General features: G+C 47.6%; 1 protein-coding gene across 4 annotated transcripts; it reads left to right on the top strand.

Annotated features, from left to right (window-relative positions):
• The first annotated feature begins 54 nt into the window (after positions 1-54).
• Positions 55-19,179, top strand: LOC115552027 (F-box/WD repeat-containing protein 11). Of its 4 annotated transcripts, none has more exons than XM_030367725.1 (13): positions 55-264; positions 4,511-4,576; positions 5,182-5,401; positions 6,562-6,748; positions 7,492-7,582; positions 8,395-8,532; positions 10,081-10,199; positions 11,249-11,498; positions 12,173-12,291; positions 12,391-12,501; positions 16,519-16,597; positions 16,687-16,851; positions 17,445-19,179. In XM_030367725.1, the coding sequence occupies exons 1-12, from the start codon at positions 145-147 to the stop codon at positions 16,846-16,848; spliced, it is 1,662 nt and encodes a 553-aa protein (XP_030223585.1). In that variant the 5' UTR covers positions 55-144; the 3' UTR covers positions 16,849-16,851; positions 17,445-19,179. The 4 variants fall into 4 exon arrangements, with proteins under 4 accessions (XP_030223585.1, XP_030223584.1, XP_030223589.1 ...); XM_030367724.1 differs by having other exon boundaries at positions 107-264; positions 5,173-5,401; XM_030367729.1 differs by lacking the exon at positions 55-264 and adding an exon at positions 470-708.
• Positions 19,180-19,454: the final 275 nt, after the last annotated feature.

The raw sequence follows: 19,454 nt of genomic DNA, 5'->3' as shown, positions 1-19,454 counted from the left end.
CAATGAACAGCAGACATATTCACAAAGCGAAGCCCTCTTTGACCACAATCCCACCAATCAGCGCGTTGTTCGTTCTGTGGGCGGTGCCCTCCCCCCACCCACCCCTCTGACACTGCCAGGCTGTGTGGCTGCTGGGCGAACTAAATGACGTCTCTGCCTTTGCGGGCGGCCGACGCAGGGTTGGGTTTCCATTTTCAGAGCGAGTTTCGGGGGGGAATCGTCAACATGGAGCCGGAGATGGAGGACAAAACGTTGGAATTAATGGTGAGGTTTGTGTGTATGTTTCTCCGAAAAATCCTATGTTTTTATTAATGGTATAAATTAAAAGTGGGACGGTGTTTGTACTCGACGCCGAGAATGAGCTAAAGCTGCTCGTAGGCTGTAGTGGAGGAGAAAGGAGGGGGGAACCAGACATTTAGAGGAAGGGCCTCTGGATTACCGAGGCGTTTTGTTTAACGCGTTAAACGTCCTGTTGGAAGTCCGACAGCTTCGGTGATTCCAAAACGCCTCGTGTGGGATTTCTACCTTTTCCGATAGTGTGAAAAATAATGTTCAACCAGCGCAGCGGCGAGTGACTGAAGAGCCGTCGTCCGTCGTCGTCGGCGGCGGAGAGCGGAGGCTTCTCGGGGAAGCGTCCACTGCGGTGACGCTGCGCCACTGGGAGCGGGGCCCTGCCTTCTAGCCTGCCAGCTAGCACACACAGGCTAGGTGGCGATCATCCGCTCACATTTTAAGCAGGCACTGTTATTATTCCTTACCCCGCAGCCCGTTGACTGGACTTGGTGTAACATTTTTAAATAGTCTCGTTGAATGGTCGTTGGTATTTAAATGTGTTGTTGTCCGCTGTAGGGGGGTGGACGCTTTTGTGTTTATATTTTAGAAAGTGCGTAGAAGGAAGTGTGTGGCTGCTGGGTATGTAGCATAGCATTGTCGTGATTAGCAGGTAGCTTCATAGCCCCTCGACTGACAGTCATGATGTCCAAAACTAGACCCGTATGTCGTGTAAACAGATCCTACTATGAAATGAATCTTTTGAAATGCTGCCGGTTGTTGATCCGTGTTAGCCAGTAGCTAATCCGTTAGCGTCAACAATAATAACCCGTTTATCTACGAGCTATCCAAAGCATCCGCATTATAATCGGTCATTGAATACGAATGGGTCCAAGTATAATATTAACATATTATTTGTTATTTGATGACTAACCGGACGGCCAACTATTTTATTAGAGAAGACTTGGTAGAGAATACTTGGTGCACAACTTGCACAGAATCTGGTCCCAATCGATCCAGGCCTCGGTGTATCCACATTTTTGCAATATGCAAGACATTGGGCCCTTAACTATTTAGGATAACCTTTCATATTTATATATTTTTTAAATGGAATTTTAGTAAATGCCAAGTACTAGAAGGACTTACAGAACTGTGAATTTACATAGGAAATATATTAATTGCAAGGTGTGCTAGAGCTTCTATATAGTTCATTATTATTATTATTTTTAAAATGTGTTCCCTTAAGCCAATTACTTTAAAGGTATGTGGTTTCTCATGTTTCTTATACTAAATTGAATTGGATATTACTTCATCCCCTAGTCCTTCTTATAACGGCAGGTGCTTCATTTTAATGGTTGCAATATAACCTAAAAACCAAAAGGCATAGTGTTATGTGTGGTCAACAAAACATGGTAAAAACTACATTCATAACAATTATTTCACTACATGATTGACATTTAAGTGTCTGTCTGTCAGTGTATTAGTTTATGTGCATGGATTCTTTCCCTCATCCCCAGTGTTAGTCACTAACTACTCATTTGATTGGTGATATGTGGGATAGATGGATGGGGTATCTGTCGAAATGGAAAATTTCAAAAATCATATATTACCCTTTCCTCTTATTCCACATATCCCTCATCGCATCATATCTTAATAATGCATCTGTGTACACATTCTGTGCACCAGTTCACTTTGTGTGTGACATTGTGTGTCCCTACACTCACTGTGCCAATCTGTGAAGCTTTAATACTGATTTCCCCCTTTCCCACCACCTCCCCCTCTCCCCTAACCCTTAATGGTTACACACACCACTTTTTTGTGTTTCATGTGTCTAATCAAACCCCACAACCCAATCAAACCCCACAACCCCACCAAACCTTCTCCTGGTTTGAAACGTCCTTATTTTGATATTCGATGGGTCTTGTTGCCCCAATTCCCACCAACTCCCTCCCTCCATCATTCTTTTTCCACACCCCCTGGTCTGTTGCCTCTGTTCTTTTCTTTCTTCTCCTCCTCCTCTCATACTCTGTACCTCCTACTTCTCGTCCTCCTCTCCCTCCCTCCCTCCCTCCCTCCCTCTCTCTCACACAGTGCTCTGTACTTGGCTCTCAATGGCGGTGCTGCTCCTCGGTGGCTGAGAGTTTGTGTGCACTCAGGTGCCTGCAGTGCATCCCCTCCACCCGGGCTCACAACCAGGTTCTGCCTCTTTCCTCTTAAAATTCTGCTGCCCCGCCCTCCCTCCCTTTATCCCCTTCATGGCCCCCCTCCAAAGCCTTCCTTGGTCGCCCACACTTGACACGGGAGTGGATGGGCAGAAGGAATTTTTCCATTGGCAGATTAGTTCAAATACATTTGGAATAAAGCCTCGGTCATTAAGGGTAATGGCAAGAGGATATTGGGGGTACCACAGATTGGCCACCTGTTGACGAGCCGTTTTGTTTCCTTCTACCTGCAGGTGTGTGGGCTTAAGTGGGTGGTTTACTCTTGAGAGGCCCCATGCTTGCTTGTCTGTCTGCTTGCCTGTCTGTCTGTCCTTTTTGTATGTCTTTCGGTCTTGCCCCACTCGGCATGTGAACCAAAAACCAGTAAGCTTCTCCAGTCTGCACTGTGTGTGAGGGAGGATGACAACCACGGCTGTGGATCTTTATCGGCCCTCAGCGACGTTGTTCACGGCCCATGTTATCTCTTATTGCTTGGGAAGCACCAGAAGGTTGTCTGTTGAATGGGGACGGTCAAGCTTCTGTTCTTACCATTTTGCCTGCTGAAACTTTTCTTTTGGGACCTTGGCTGTGTCATCCCAGCTGGGGGTCCTGTATGCATGCAGTGTCGGATAGGCAATATGGAATGAAAGTTTCGGACCACAAAAGTAGCAAGATAATGGCCTGATATGGCTGTCGGCACAGTTGAACCACAAATAAAGTTGCGTATTAAAAATGACGACATTAAATAAATGGCAGCAAATTTGATATTTAGGTGGGTTAATTCAAATTGAAAGGACATGTATTTCTTGTAACCAAGTGCTTGCAAGTGGTCTCACTGGCATTTGAAAGCTCAAATTCCATATTTGATCCCCCAATTCAGCCCAACATGTCCCAAGGACCCAAAGAACGCAGAAATACTTGAGTCAAATTTGTGACCATCTCAAACGAGTACCTGCAATGTGTATCCGGATATAGACCAAATTAGAAGCCCAACTTCAGGCGTTTCTTGAGTCGTTGTCATGTGTTTCCGTTCTAATTAGCTTGAGCGGTTGCTGTTGCATTGTGGTGGGTAATGTATCTGAGGCTTAAAGAGATCCTCGTAATAGTGGGTTATTCTTTGGAGCACAATGAGGCATTCAGATGGTGGCTAATGAGGAGCTGACCTTCCTCGTCAGCCCTCCAGGGTATCCTTAGACCCTAATTACAACCAACAGCATTTGAAGAAATGCCACTGTTGCCCTAAATATGTATTATACACATGACATATTAAAGTAATTAATTGACGTATTCAAATAGTTCTCCATGATGGTGAGGAGCACATTTTGCTTGCGTTTATGAGGCACACATCTGTGCCAAGATTAGGTTTTGGAATTGCTGCAGTATTTGGTGCAAATATTGAAAATCGCATTGAGTAATAATAAATGTAAACCGTGGCGTTGACGTTCAAGTCCTTTTTTTATATGCATGACTACTATTTTACTGGACGCAGACCATTCAAGCTGTTTCTATTTAGCTTTACCAATTGACAATTCAGTCCCGTCTTATTCAATCATGCCCATAAAGCAGTGGAACCAGGTGAAGTACGGAGTGTCGCTGCCTCCTCCCATCGACTCTGCATGCACTCCACACATCAGATGTGGTTTCATTACAGGGAAGCCTCTTCTGCTGCCCTTGCACCGATGTGCCCAAGGTGCTGTGATCTTTAATTTCCTGTCCAGACTCTACTCCACCTGCATCACAGACACGAGCTCACACAAAGTCTCTTTGCGTTCGTAGTGCCCCAGTCCGCCTGGTCTACTTCATGTGCGCGTGGCCTTCTGCGTACACGCACATGCAGTCGCCAGAACGATTCTGCAAAAAAAGGCCCTATAGGTCGTGTTGGCTTCATTATTTTGCAAGTGTTTGTCTGTGGTGCTGCCCACGCACACGTCGCTGCCTACCTGGCTGCTCCGGTGGCTTTGACCCGGGACCCGCAGCCCACCAGCTGTCCCTATACTAACGCCCCAGTGGTCCCCTCTGCTCTGTCCCCCTTTCTGCAGAACACGGGCATGGACTCACAGACCCTCGTAGACGACCTGTCGCCAAAGAAGAACACCGTTCTCAAGGTGAGCGAGTGTAGAGGTCGTGGGTTCACGGGCACTCATCAGCGCTTCGTAGCATTGTCCCCGCCTCCACTGTAATGGTGGGATACCTGGCTTTGGGGCAGTATGCGACCGTGTGTAATGAGCCAGCGGCTGCGCTATTAAATGTTTATTTTATTCAGATAGCCTACCTTGAGTACCCCTATCTACTGCTCAGCCACCAGGGATGTATTCATGTGGTGAACGTATCACTGGAATGCCCCACATGTCCTTGACCATGTGTTGTTGAAGAGATTTGAAAAGGAAATTAATCTCTTTGAATGTAAAGAGAAAATTAAAATGTATATTGAATGTCATTGTATTTACATTACACTTTTACCATTCATTTAAATTTCATTCATTTTAAAGCATTATTTCGTTTTTGTTTCATCTCTGGCTTTTTATAGGAAATTGTTCAAAATGTGAACATTTTGAGGTTATATCCCATTTATTTTCGCTTGCTCATTAATGTAGTCCATAAAACAAAGTGATGATGCTTACCCTTGAATCAATGTATTGTTATTAAGCGCTTCCACAACATTACGCCCGGCGCTAGCTTTACCCCTCGTTCCTCCTCTCTGCTCCCCCAGATCAGTAACGGGCCGGTGACGGGCTCCCGCAAGCGGCCGTCTGAGGGCAACTATGACAAGGACAAGGAGCACTGCATCGTCCTGTTTGACCAGTGGTCGGAGGCAGACCAGGTGGAGTTCGTGGAGCACCTGATCTCCCGCATGTGTCACTACCAGCACGGCCACATCAACTCCTACCTCAAACCCATGCTGCAGAGGGACTTCATCACAGCGCTGCCAGGTACACGCGCATGCACACACTCACACGGAAAGACACGGACACAGACACAGTAGGTGTGTAGTAGTCTAGTTATGCGGATGAGGAAACCGACCCGCACTGTATGGAGGTGCATCATGGAGGGGTCGTCACAGTTGGCATCGCAGCTCTACCCAGGGGTGATGCAACCACAACCAGGCGGCTAAAAATACAGGTGTGAGCGGGGTCTGAGCACACGTTCTGAGGCCACGTGTGTGTGTGTAATGTTTGTGGAGTCATCCAGTCATGGAACCACATTTCGGGACCCATATGTCACTCCGGGGGGCTGTTGCCGTGGAAACCACCGCTCCACTCCGCTTGACTCATTGGAGAATGATGAATGTTATTGTAGATTGAAGCTGTGAGTCGGCGTGCAACGTTTTAATTTTGTTATGTTGTGCAAGCCCGAATGACACAACTACTAGGTTACTATCGTACAGCATCTAGGGGTAGTCAACCTGAGCCTGCCTGGGTTGACTGTTTGTCTGAAGGGTATGTAAAACTGTTAAAAAGAAGCACATTTGACACCTTTTCATCTTGTATATTAAATTTAGAAACTTATATTATTAGAAATATTACTCTTTTGAAATCTTGCCTACAATTTTCATGCAAATATTGTTAGACTGGAAGTTTTGATGAATGCGCCTGGGCCAAATGTGGTGACGTGGTAATATTTTAGTTCACTTTGTTACTATTCTCTTCAAAAAGCTAGCTCTACAGTGATTGCCGACTGCATATACGCTAACTAAATTAATGAATCGTTAAATAAAATCAATTATTGCAGTGAAAGTAATTTCATCAGCAAAGGGGTAAGGGTTAGAGGTAAGGTTTGGGTACACTCTAACCCTATTAATGTATATAATTTTAAGTTAGTAACATGGGTTCACCATTGGTAAACATGAACAACATTGGTAAACATTAACACCATTGGTAAACATCAACACTTTGTGAACGAGACATCATTAGTAAATAATTACTAGGCCATTAGTCAAGTTAATTAACTGTTGGCTTATTGTTAGTTAATGCTTGTTGCATTGACACGTTTTAATGAGTTGATGAGTGAAATCTTTACCACACAAACACGCCTCAAACTATCCCATCGCCTTCAGACTGAGAACATCGCCCTCTCTTCTCCCCCTCTGCAGCCCAGGGCCTGGACCACATAGCGGAGAACATCCTGTCCTTCCTGGACGCCCGCTCGCTGTGCTCTGCGGAGCTGGTGTGCAAGGAGTGGCAGCGGGTCATCTCGGAGGGCATGCTCTGGAAGAAGCTGATCGAACGCATGGTCCGCACCGACCCCCTGTGGAAGGGGCTGTCCGAGAGACACCAGTGGTGAGGATGGGGTCTGCCTTAGGGAGGGAGGGAGAGGGGAGAGGTTCATTGTGACAGAGAACGGAGGATGTTTGTTTTACAGCGGGAGGCTTTGCAACATACTATGTTGCCGCTAGACTTGGGGTTGCTCAATACACAGAATGTAGCGCCTACTGTTTCTGAGCAGGCAAAGGTTGTTTCATTTGTGTGCTTGAAGTTGTTGCTCAACCCACAAAAGGATTCAGATGGGACTTTTTATGATCTAATTCAAGGAATTATTAAACTTTATAATCCTCCTGAAACATTCCTATCTAGGGATCACTGGAAATGGGGCCTTAAATAACTACTGCAATATGGAATATAATATAGCAATAACTACAGTACACCGTACAGTATACAAGTATTGTATTTTATCAACATTAAAGACAGTTCTACCAAATATGTTCAGTTTCTTTAAATTGTAAATTAGAGTAGATTCTATAAAACAAAATATATATTTAGCAGAATGATAATATTGCCAAAGGGTTGAACTAGATTAACAGTAATTACAGTGTTGGGCCTGCGAGGAGCCAGACCAAAAAATGAACAAAGGCAGAGCAAAGGGGATGGAGACAGAAATATTTAGTTTTCAGTCTGTTCTGAACTGTACCAGCGTTTCATAATAAGCCACCTCTCTCCTCCGTTGTTAAGATAACGGGTCTTTGTGTTTCGTTTCGCTCCCTCTGCTTGTCTCAAGCAATGTTGCGTTTGCCCTCACCCTGCAGGGAGAAGTACCTCTTCAAAAATCGCACTACAGAAGTCCCCCCCAACTCGTACTACCACTCCCTATACCCCAAGATCATCCAAGACATAGAGGTAAGCCACACACATGGTGTCCTGGCTTGATGTCCTCCACCCACCTTGAACCTACAGCCCTGTCGATTCCTCCACGCCAGCCCTCTTTATAGGAGGTAGAATCCTGGGGTTAACTGAGCAGCTCTGGGTGGATGGTGCTTAAGCCACTTCAGTTTGACTTCAAAGCATTTTAAACAGAAGCGATAGTTACAGTGAAAAAGTAAGAACCAACCAGGTTGTGTGTTTTAAGTACCAGTTGTTCCTGAATGGTAAATAGAGATATTTAGGTCATAGTGCTAGATCTTCTTGCATGGGAATCATCTTCCTAGAATCTGTTTTTTAAGCATTGCCTAAGACTAGCGTCTTCTTTTCTCTTTTAAACCGTTTTATATTAAAAAAAGAATACACTAAGGATTGGACCATAGATTTCACGAGCACAGCTGCTCCAACATCCAGTCGAAGGCTGACCCAACAGGCTGCTGTCCCAGTAGCCAGGCCTGCATTCCTGGTCCTTCAATGTGTCCTTACCGCTTTCTCATGCAGCTTGATTACAGGCTATTAATAAATAAAACCAAGTTATTAGCCCCCGCGATGAGTAATGCTATTCCAGTACTCCTGCAAACCCCCCCTACCTCACACGTGGCCCTGGGCCTTGCTTCCAACCGTCGACACCACCATATCCTGTCAATCACAGAGCCTTGCCGCAGGCTGCAACAGCACCACAATACATCGCTCAGACACGGTACACTCACTGACTTCCCTTAAGTGCTGACTAATATTCTCCCCTCCCTCCCTCCCTGTCTCCCTCCCTGTCTCTCTCCCTCGCTCCCCAGACCATCGAGGCGAACTGGCGGTGCGGCAGACACAACCTGCAGAGGATCCAGTGTCGCTCCGAGAACAGTAAAGGGGTCTACTGCCTGCAGTACGATGACGACAAGATCATCAGCGGCCTTAGGGACAATTCCATCAAGGTACACCCTTCGGCGCAGCGCAACCTCTGATCTGTGGCTGCAGAGGACAAGGAGGGGGGGGGGGGGGGGGGGAGAAAGTGATCACTTTGACGTTTATCGACCCGGGACTGAACGCACGTTTGGCTTGCGTTTATTCCCAGTGCTGTGCACAGCCCTCCCCCCTCTCTCTCTTCTCTCTTTATCTCAGTCTGTGGGCTGTGTTGAGTCTATTTCTCTGTTAAGTCCCAGGCCCAGCGTGGGCTTATCGTCTGAGAGCTACTGCCGTGGGCGGCGCTGGGGTCCGTCTTGGTAGGGGGTTAGGACTACAGAGCAGGATTACCAGCGTTCAGTTGGACTTCATACCACCCAGACCTCCCTGTCTGGCGCCGGTCTCGGAAAGTCTCTTTGCATTGATTTTTAATAATAAAAGCTCAAGGTAGAAGTACGACAAAGCTACTCTATTACAGCTGTAACTACTCGGTTCATATTGAACCGAGCTGGACTGACTAATAGCCCGATGACGAGTACTTGGTCACGCTACCTGTACAGACTTGTTTGGTGGTATAACCCCCCTACTCCAGGCAAACAGAAGCAGAACAAGTGAAACAAGGGATGCCATTGTGTGGGAGGTAGGTCTAGGTAGTTGGGTCTGGTAAAGTAGGAGATCAGACGATAGGGGAGATGTGTTCCGGGGAGAATGTGGGGGGTGAGGGCGAGGTGGCCAGGCTCTGATGCCTTGCCCAACATGCCCGTAGTGCTTTTGTGCGTGGATGTAATGCTCAGTGTAGCGGGCGAGGAGGCTAAATGAAGCGAGAGCATTACATCGGTTAGAACATGCTGTGCGAGGAATGACCCAAATGTGATGTATGAACCTCAGACCACTTTTAAAACCGCTCTCCTTCCTTTGCTTTGATCACTGTCCCATCCTACTTACTCCTCTTCCTCTCCCACAATATGTTAACCCTAGTATAATAACCCCATTTTAATATGTTGACTTTATGTTAACCCTAATATAAAAAAACCATTTTAATGTTAACTTTATGTTAACCCTTATATAATAACCCCTTTTTAATATGTTTACTTTATGTTATCCCTAATATCTTGATACCTTTTAATATGTTCACTCCTCTCATCCATGTTAACCCTAATATAATGACACCTTTAATATCTTCACTCCATGTTAACTCTAATTGAATAACGCCTTTTAATATGGTCTCTCGCCACATGTGACCCTAAAATAATAACCCCTTTAATATCTTCACTCCTTCCCCCCACGTGTGAACCCTCGTATAATAACCCCTTTAACATGTGAACCCTAATACATAAACCCTTTAACATGTTCCCTCTGTCACTTCATATGTTAACCCTAATAAAATGACACCTTTAATATCTTCACCCTCTCACTCCATATGTTAACCCTAATATAATGACGCCCTTAGTATCTTCACCATCTCACCCAATATGTGACCCCTAATATAATAACACCTTTTATTCTGCTCACACTCTCATTCCATGTTAACCCTAATATAATAACACCTTCTGTTACGTCCCCTCCTCTCCACCTTGCAGATATGGGATAAGCAGTCCCTGGAGTGTCTGAAGATACTGACGGGACACACGGGTTCCGTCTTGTGCCTACAGTACGACGAGAGGGTCATCGTAACGGGCTCCTCGGACTCCACCGTCAGGTATGGACCAACGCCCCCCCCCCCCCCCCCCCCCCCATTATGAATGAGACCTGGTCTAAACAACTTGAGGACTCGTGGTTTGATGTACACACACTGAAGTGATCAGGCTGTGGTGTCACTCGTACCACGGGCCGACCGTCGTAGAGGGAACGTCGTTAATGAATTGTACCGCTCGAATTCTCACTGGGAAATAATAGTCTGTGAGGGAGCAGGCAATACAAAGTGAGTGAGATGTAGCTCTTGTCACCCTGCATATCTTTCCATGCTAATCATAAGGGTGTATGTTGTTTGTATTGGAAAGAAGCCAGATCTGTCGATGCGCTATTCTGGGACTCGAGTGGGTGAGCTTCTGCTTGGTTTGACCAGAATAAAGCTAATGCGGTAGCTCTCGCTGAGCGCTGGTTCCACGGACACAACAGCACGTTGTACCGTCCTTCCGTCAGATCCAAGTGTAGATGGTAGAAGTGTAGATGTTGAATGTTCTCCAGAAAGATTCGCAATCCAAAGTACAATCTAAAAGTGCATAAATAACCATATCGATGACCATAACATAGCTACTTGCCAAACACGATAACGGTTGTGTTCAAGGTAAAATTTGGCTAGGAGAATATTTAATAACTTTTCATAAAAACAAAATCCATGTGGGGTTTACAATGTCTCCACAATATCTGTAGCTGTTCAGTGCACTGTCCAGTAATGGCTTGGATTCTAATCACTATTGCAGAAAGCAATAATAATTATCGCAGGATACCAATACTATCCCACCAATACATAATGGTATGATCACATCAGATATGCACTTAGCATGGACGGACACTTCCCAGGTAAACGGTTTACGTTGTTGAAGTACTGGACAGCCCGTCATAAATGACTGTCCTTCTCATGGAGAGATAAGATTATGTACAAGCAAGAGGCTAAAGTGTTTCTTTGCCGTAATTGATGCTATGAATTTGTCCTTTCCACCCACTCTCTCAATCTTTGTTTTCTTCCTCTCCCTCCCCATCCTCATCTTCTCCTCCTCCTCCTCCTTCTCCCCCTCCTCCCCCCAGGGTGTGGGAGGTGACGTCGGGGGAGGTGCTCAACACGCTCATCCACCACAACGAGGCGGTGCTTCACCTGCGCTTCGCCAACGGCCTGATGGTCACGTGCTCCAAGGACCGCTCCATCGCCGTGTGGGACATGGCGTCGCCCACCGACATCAGCCTGCGCCGCGTGCTGGTTGGCCACCGCGCCGCCGTCAACGTGGTTGACTTCGACGACAAGTACATCGTGTCGGCCTCGGGGGACCGGACCATCAAGGTGAGGGGGGGGGGGGGGGGGCCGAGGGTGAGGGCCGGGGTCCAAAACAAACTCCTTAATGTTTTGACGTTTGGGTCAATAGACCAAACTCTGGAGGGGATTATTTCAGATGCTGTACCCGAGTGGAATCTCCACCGGCCAGGAGAGGGTTTTAATATGTTACCCTGAATTATTTAATCTGCCAAATAGTAAAATCTGTCCAACATTAGCTGATGGCAGGGGTACCATTTCCTGAATCATTCAGTCCGTCTCTACCGGATGGATTTATGTTTCAGTCTGTTTGTTTGTTGGTCTGTTCTCCACATCACCCGGGCTCCCGGCAAGGTTGGTCTCGTCCGGTAGGGCGGTACGTTTGATAAACGTCATCATCGGGTTTCGGAGTCGTAAAATGAAAGATAAACCTCCCAATAAAGATTGACGCATTATCTGGTTGTAGCCGTGTCAGGATTAATGTTTGTTTGTTTGTTTAAGTAGTTCCTCTTATTCCAACCACAAGTGGCTCAACCACTTTCATTCGGAAGTCCACAGCCATAATCTGATTGGCTGTCCCTGAGATCACACCTGTGATTCAACATGACACGTCCTCTCGCTGTCGCCGCGCCCTCATTCCATAGCGTGTGTGTTAATGACGTCGGCGTGTGACTCACACTCGCGGCTCCTCTCGGTCTCTGTAGGTGTGGAGCACCAGCACCTGTGAGTTTGTGCGCACGCTCAACGGCCACAAGCGAGGGATCGCGTGTCTGCAGTACCGGGACCGGCTGGTGGTCAGCGGCTCGTCCGACAACACCATCAGGTAGGTCCGGAGCAGCGACCGCTGGGGTCGGGAGTAAGAGGATTTAGGAAACGGGAATATGAACGCGTGTGTGTGCTTAACGTCCCCCGTCCGTCACAGGTTATGGGACATCGAGTGCGGCGCATGTTTGCGTGTGCTGGAGGGGCACGAAGAGCTGGTGCGCTGCATCCGCTTTGACAACAAGAGGATCGTCAGCGGAGCCTACGACGGGTACGTGGGTGGGGTCCCCCTTAGAGTCACCCCCTTAAAGCCAGTGCTAACCCAAAGGGCGGTCTCCAGGAACACTCTTGTATCCATTCAAAGTCAATCCAAAGGTTGAAAATAAATAAAGTACCTCCTTAATGAACCATAGATAGCTACTTGCCAAACACGATAATGTTTGGCATGGGCAAGTTGGCAAAGTTTGTATCTCGTATTTCCTGAACAACACTCTTAATCTGCCACCTTGATTATAAGAAGTGATTAAAATTGCCATTTCCAACACTAGTGGCTGAATAGTGTACTGTACTTTTGGAGGCCTGATGTTGTAACAGGTGGAGGCCTAGTATATTAGTTGGATGCATAGTATAGTAGTGGGAGGCCTTGCGTCGCAGTGGGAGGCCTTGCGTCGCAGTGGGAGGCACAGTGTAATAGTTGGAGGTAGGGATGGGCGAAATGGCCTAAAATCCATATTGCGATATACATTGCAGCTTCTTGCGATAACAATATATATCACGATATAAAAATCATAAAATAACCATTTCAGAAAAGGTTACATAGACCCTAAGGAAAGCCAAACTGCTAAATGTATTAAAAAAAAAAAAGAGAAATATAGTATGTCGTTTTGAGAACATTTATTGTGCAACACTGTAATCATTCAACATAATGTTGCAGGTAAATAAAATTCAAGCACAATAGCTGCAGAGACTTTAACAAAGAAAAAGCGTCAAGTATTGGGTTTCTTTCTTTTAGTGCAAACCATTCTAAAAGGCACTACACTTGGTTTAAGTCCTTGGTTCTTAAATGCCACCCAAGATGCAGAGAACAGGAAAAACTGGTCTCTTTTTAGATAAGGAACAGACACTGTAATGACAATTAGGGATGGGTATGATTAATTGATGATCAATCATTGATTGTTAAGAATTTTGTCGTTCACGTGATATTTTTTATCGATCAAACGAAGGTTGTGTTCCATAGTGTGAAAGCGGAACAGCCAAGCCGTTGCTTGTCTATTTGATACAGATTTAGTCTTTTTGAATTGATTCCCGTGTTTAGTGCGCACTAAACGAGATCGGTCCCTTGGTGCGGACATTCTGGGCTGTTGCGAATACGAACGATGAAACTCGGGAACGGACCAAACTGCCGGTCCGAGACCCAGCCGGAGAGGTGGTCACGGACCCTGAGGCGGTTCGCTTGAGATGTGAAAGCGAACGCACCTCGGTCCGATCAAGTTCTAAAAATCATACGCCTCTCTTTGGACGTAACGGGCACCCGCTCGGTCGCACGCATTATAAGAATTATTGTTTGATTAGCGGTAACTCCAAGATTAGCAGAACGTTGTCGGACGGTCGGGTGAAAATGAGTCGTGGCTCAACATGGAGCAAAGAGGAGACGGAACGTCTATTGGATAGTTGAGTCCGATATCCAAAAGACATTCTGTCTCCTCTTTGCTCCATGTGAGCCACGACTCAATTTCACCCGACGGTCCGACAAAAGCAAATAAAAAGTATGCTGGAAAATATACATGAGTCAGTTGAGGGAGAAGGAGTTGGACCGGTCCGCAGATCAATGTTATCACGCTGGATATCCATGATTGTTAACTTTCACCGGCGCTTTCTCCCCCTTTTTTTTTTTTACCATTAATGCTTTACCCCGCCCCAGATTGAACATGATTTAGCGTTCAATGATTTGACGTTCTTTGCACACATGCGGGTTTGTTGACAAATTCTGGAACTCTTGCGAAAACTGCAATGTGAAATGGAACCGTACCAAACCAAATTTTCTTTTTTTATTTTGCGTCAACATGCATTATCGTGATAGAGCGATAGAATTAAAATCACTATCATAGGCCAATTTTTTTATCGTTCATATCGTATATATTTTATATTGCGCATTACTAGTGGGAGGCCTAGTGTCGTAGTGGGAGGCCTGGTGTAGCAGTGGGAGGCCTGGTGTAGTAGTGGGAGGCCTGGTGTCGTAGTGGGAGGCCTGGTGTAGCAGTGGGAGGCCTGGTGTAGTAGTGGGAGGCCTGGTGTCGTAGTGGGAGGCCTGGTGTCGTAGTGGGAGGCCTGGTGTCGTAGTGGGAGGCCTGGTGTAGCAGTGGGAGGCCTGGTGTAGCAGTGGGAGGCCTGGTGTAGTAGTGGGAGGTAGGGATGGGTGAAATGGCCTAAAATCCGTATTGCGATTTACATTGCAGCCTCTTGCGATAACGATATATCACGATATAAAAATCATAAAATAACCATTTCAGAAAAGGTTACATAGACCCTAAGGAAAGCCAAACTGCTTAATCTATTTAAATAAAAAAGAGAAATATAGTATGTCGTTTTGAGAACATTTATTGTGCAACACTGTAATCATTCAACATAATGTTGCAGATAAATAAAATTCTTTATTATATTTATAACACTTAACGAGATCGGTCCCTTGTTGCGGACATTCTGGGCTGTTGCGAATACGAACCATGAAACTCGGGAACGGACCAAACTGCCGGTCCGAGACCCAGCCGGAGAGGTGGTCTCGGTTCGCTTCAAAACGAACCCTAGTGCGGTTCGATTGAGATGTGAAAGCGAACGCACCTCGGTCCGATCAAGTTCTAAAAATCATACGCCTCTTTGGACGTAACAGGTACCCGCTCGGCCGCGCGCATTATAAGAATTATTGTTTGATTAGCGGTAACTCCAAGATTAGCAGAACGTTGTCGGATCGTCGGGTGAAAATGAGTCGTGGCTCACATGGAGCAACGTGCTCCATGTGAGCCATGACTCAATTTCACGGTCCGACAAAAGCAAATAAAATGTATGCGGGAAAATATACATAAAAATGCAGATGCATTTAACACATTCTGAGTCAGGATGAGGGAGAAGGAGTTGGACCGGTCCGCAGATCATTGTTATCACGCTGGATATCCATGATTGTTAACTTTCACCGGTGCTTTCTCCCCCTTTTTTTTTTACCTTTAATGCTTTACCCCGCCCCAGACCCTTTTGTCCAATGATTTAACGTTCTTTGCACACATGCGGGTTTGTTGACAAATTCTGGCACTGTTGCGAAAATTGCAATGTGAAATGGAACCGTATCAAACCAAAAATTAAAAAAATTATATTGCGTCATGAACATGCATTATCGTGATAGAGCGATAGAATTAAAATCACTATCGTGGGCCATTTTTCTTATCGTTCATATCGTATATCTTTTATATTGCGCATTACTAGTGGGAGGCCTGGTGTAGTAGAGGGAGGCCTGGTGTAGTAGAGGGAGGCCTGGTGTAGTAGAGGGAGGCCTGGTGTAGTAGAGGGAGGCCTGGTGTAGTAGAGGGAGGCCTGGTGTAGTAGAGGGAGGCCTGGTGTAGTAGAGGGAGGCCTGGTGTAGTAGAGGGAGGTGTAGTAGTGGGAGGCCTAGTGTCGTAGTGGGAGGCCTGGTGTAGCAGTGGGAGGCCTGGTGTAGTAGAGGGAGGCCTGGTGTAGTAGTGGGAGGCCTGGTGTAGCAGTGGGAGGCCTGGTGTCGTAGTGGGAGGCCTGGTGTCGTAGTGGGAGGCCTGGTGTAGTAGAGGGAGGCCTGGTGTAGTAGAGGGAGGCCTGGTGTAGTAGAGGGAGGCCTGGTGTAGTAGAGGGAGGCCTGGTGTAGTAGAGGGAGGCCTGGTGTAGGAGTGGGAGGCCTGGTGTAGTAGAGGGAGGCCTGGTGTAGTAGAGGGAGGCCTGGTGTAGCAGTGGGAGGCCTGGTGTAGTAGAGGGAGGCCTGGTGTAGTAGAGGGAGGCCTGGTGTCGTAGCGGGTGGGGGCCTGGTGTCGTAGCGGGTGGGGGCCTGGTGTCTTAGCGGGTGGGGGCCTGGTGTCTTAGCGGGTGGGGGCCTGGTGTCTTAGCGGGTGGGGGCCTGGTGTCGTAGCGGGTGGGGGCCTGGTGTCGTAGCGGGTGGGGGCCTGGTGTCGTAGCGGGTGGGGGCCTGGTGTCGTAGCGGGTGGGGGCCTTAAGGATGAAGGCCTTGTTGTGGATTCATTGTCTGACCCTGTTGTGTCTGTTCTACCCGCAGTAAGATCAAAGTGTGGGACCTTCAGGCCGCCCTGGACCCCCGCGCCCCGGCCAGCACCCTCTGTCTGCGCACGCTAGTGGTGAGTGTCTGCATGTGGCCCCGCGTCGTAGCCCGCCGTGTTGCCGTGTACTGAGCCCCCCTCCCTCCCTCTGCTATGTGTGGAACCAGGAGCACTCGGGCCGTGTGTTCCGCCTGCAGTTTGACGAGTTCCAGATCATCAGCAGTTCCCACGACGACACCATCCTGATCTGGGACTTCCTGAACGTCTCGACCAACGGACAGTCGGAGGGACGATCTCCCTCGCGTACCTACACGTACATCTCTAGATAGCAGGTGGGTGGCGCTGTGGAGCTACTGCTCAGTCCTGAACACGATCCACGCACCCACAGAGACGCAGCCTGCATGGTTACAACGGCCTTACGTTCAGATGCACACAACAGGGCCTTATAGTGTCTGCGCCCCAAATAAAACAGACATGACATGAGTAGAAAAGGAAACCGCATCGTGATACGTAGTCTGCCCCATTCACAAAAATGGGAAAAAGTCGTCAATATGTATCGGAACCGACTGAAAGGGGCCTTGTTTTATTGATATTATTGTGGCTCAAGACACGCCACCGGTTTCCTGCCTGACGGTGATTGGTTGGTGGGAACCTCTGCAGCGACGTTGTTACAACTCGTGTACTCTCAGGTCCACAGAACAAAGCAGCAATCTGGGTTTAATTGTGTTGGTGACGCAGGTCTCTCGTGGACCAGAAGGTCATTTGATCTTCAAGCAAGAATGTTTGGATAAAAAAATCCACAGAACGGGTCATTGTCCTATATATTGTTGCAGGTGAATAAGGGGGGGAGGGTTGTTGCTCTGGCATCCGGATGGTGACTAACCCCCCCCTCCCTCCCTCCGTCCCTCCCTCTCTCCCTCTCCAGGTGCCACCAGCCATCGCACCCTTTCTATGAGGAGCCCTGGGCTGATTGGCTGACTGGGTGCGTCTGTCGCGGAAAGGAGCTCACCTCCACTTCTCCTTCCTCCTTCTGGTCATCACTCTGTCCGCCACCCGGCCCCCCCCCCCCCGACCGCCTCAGCCACCCCCACTGACTTGGGTTGGGGGGCGGGAGGGGGTGGAATCTTTCCCTTTGCCTGTCTCCAGTTTGCACGCACAAGACACACACACACACACACACAAACACACACACACTACTTCACACACACCTTTACACACACACACGCACACACACAACCCGGAGAGCCAACCCCCCCCCCCCCCCCCCACTCCCCACCCCTCACAAACACGTTGTCATCGTGGTCCATATTTATCTCCAGCCAAGTACTCTTTTTAATGACAGTATTAACCGTTAAGACCCCCCCCCCCACATAACGGCAGAGGCCTTCTAATTTGGATTCTGCCACACACACATCCCCCCCCCCCCCCTCTCCATGGACATCGCATCACAGATGACTATACATCCCAGATGATATGATCTATAGGCGTGTAGTCCTCACACAAACACAAGCTTATGTTCCACCGCCCTCACCCCTCCACCCAACACCCCCCCACCAACGCCTGCAGCGGCACAGCTGGACAGAGGACGGCCCCCCCGGAGCCCTGATGGGGGAGACAGTGACTCTTTACTCGGCTCTGAGAAGAAAAAAAGATGGAAGGACGAAGAGGTGGGGGGAGGGGGGTGAACTGGGTGCGGTGGTGGAGAGGATGAAGTTGAAACCTCGGAGGGGTGGTGGAGGGGGGGGGGGGTCATGTAGATGCATCTAGCACCCCCTGCCCCAGCCTCCTCCCCCTCTCCCTTCCCATCCCTCCCCCCCTATCCTTCTCCCCATCTGCTTTCTCGACCTTGAGCCCCATCCATCTCCACCCACCCCCCCCCCCCTTCCCTTCTCCCCCTCCTACCTGGCTCCTTTGCCCCCCCCCCCCCCCCCCCCCCCCCCCACTGCTGGGATGCCCACCCGCATGGAGTCGGCTGATGGATGGGTGGGTGGTGGGGCAGGCAGGGCTCACGCACTCAAGTTTGCGCGAGAGTGTGCGTGCGTGTGTGCGTGTTTCTATATGTGGACTTTTGAAATGGCGGAAACACAAGGGGGAGGCGACACAAAGAGACAGACGTGCATGTGAGGTCGCCATGGATACAGCATCCCGGCAAGACCTCTGCTCTTTTTTTCTTTTCTTTTTTGTTCTTTTACTTTCTTACCGTTTTTTTTTTATTACTATTTTCTAATTTTATTTGAATCAGTCGGTTCTTAGTACAAAAAAAAATCATACTAAGTGTAGTTCTCACCGTGTCGTTTTTTTTTTCCCTTCTCTCTTAACTGCTTCTTCTCTCCATCTGTCCCTCACTCCATTTGTGTGTGTGCCTGTGTGTGGGTGTGTGAGAGTGCGTGTGTGTCTATCTCTCTCTTTTTGTCTTTCTTTAACTCTATCTCTCTCTCTCTCTCTCTCTCTCCCACCCTCTCTCCCTTGGCCTGTAACATGGACGTGCTTGCTTTGGTCAGGAGAGAAGCCGGAACTCGAGAGCTCAAATTTAGCTGTAAACTGAGTTGTCTTGTCAGAAATTGTGTTGTATATTAAAAATGATTTTTTAAAGAAGAAAATGACCTTATTGTGAATAAAGTACTTGACAGTGGTGGAGTGTTGAGTCAACTGTAACATGAGTTTCTTATCGTTTCGTCCTTTTTTTATAGTAGTTAATCTTTTAGTTGCGTGGCAGTGACGATAAGGGATGGCCATTGCACTGTGAAATGTAGACATATTTTGTGCATTTTATTCAAGTGTAAAGCTTAGACTTATAGATATCTATCGATTAGATATATCCCTACCAACAGTAAGCCACTTTTAATTTGCTGTTATTCGTATTGTCTACATAATGGGGTCATGGTCCCAGAAAGATCAGCGAGCGTAATTGTATACGCGTTACACCGAAATCGTA

This window comes from Gadus morhua, chromosome 10 (assembly GCF_902167405.1).
Source record: "Gadus morhua chromosome 10, gadMor3.0, whole genome shotgun sequence".
In the NCBI taxonomy this organism is placed as follows: Eukaryota; Metazoa; Chordata; class Actinopteri; order Gadiformes; family Gadidae; genus Gadus; species Gadus morhua.
The sequence above is the reverse complement of the archived record's forward strand: the minus strand, read 5'-3'. Positions and strand labels throughout refer to the sequence as shown.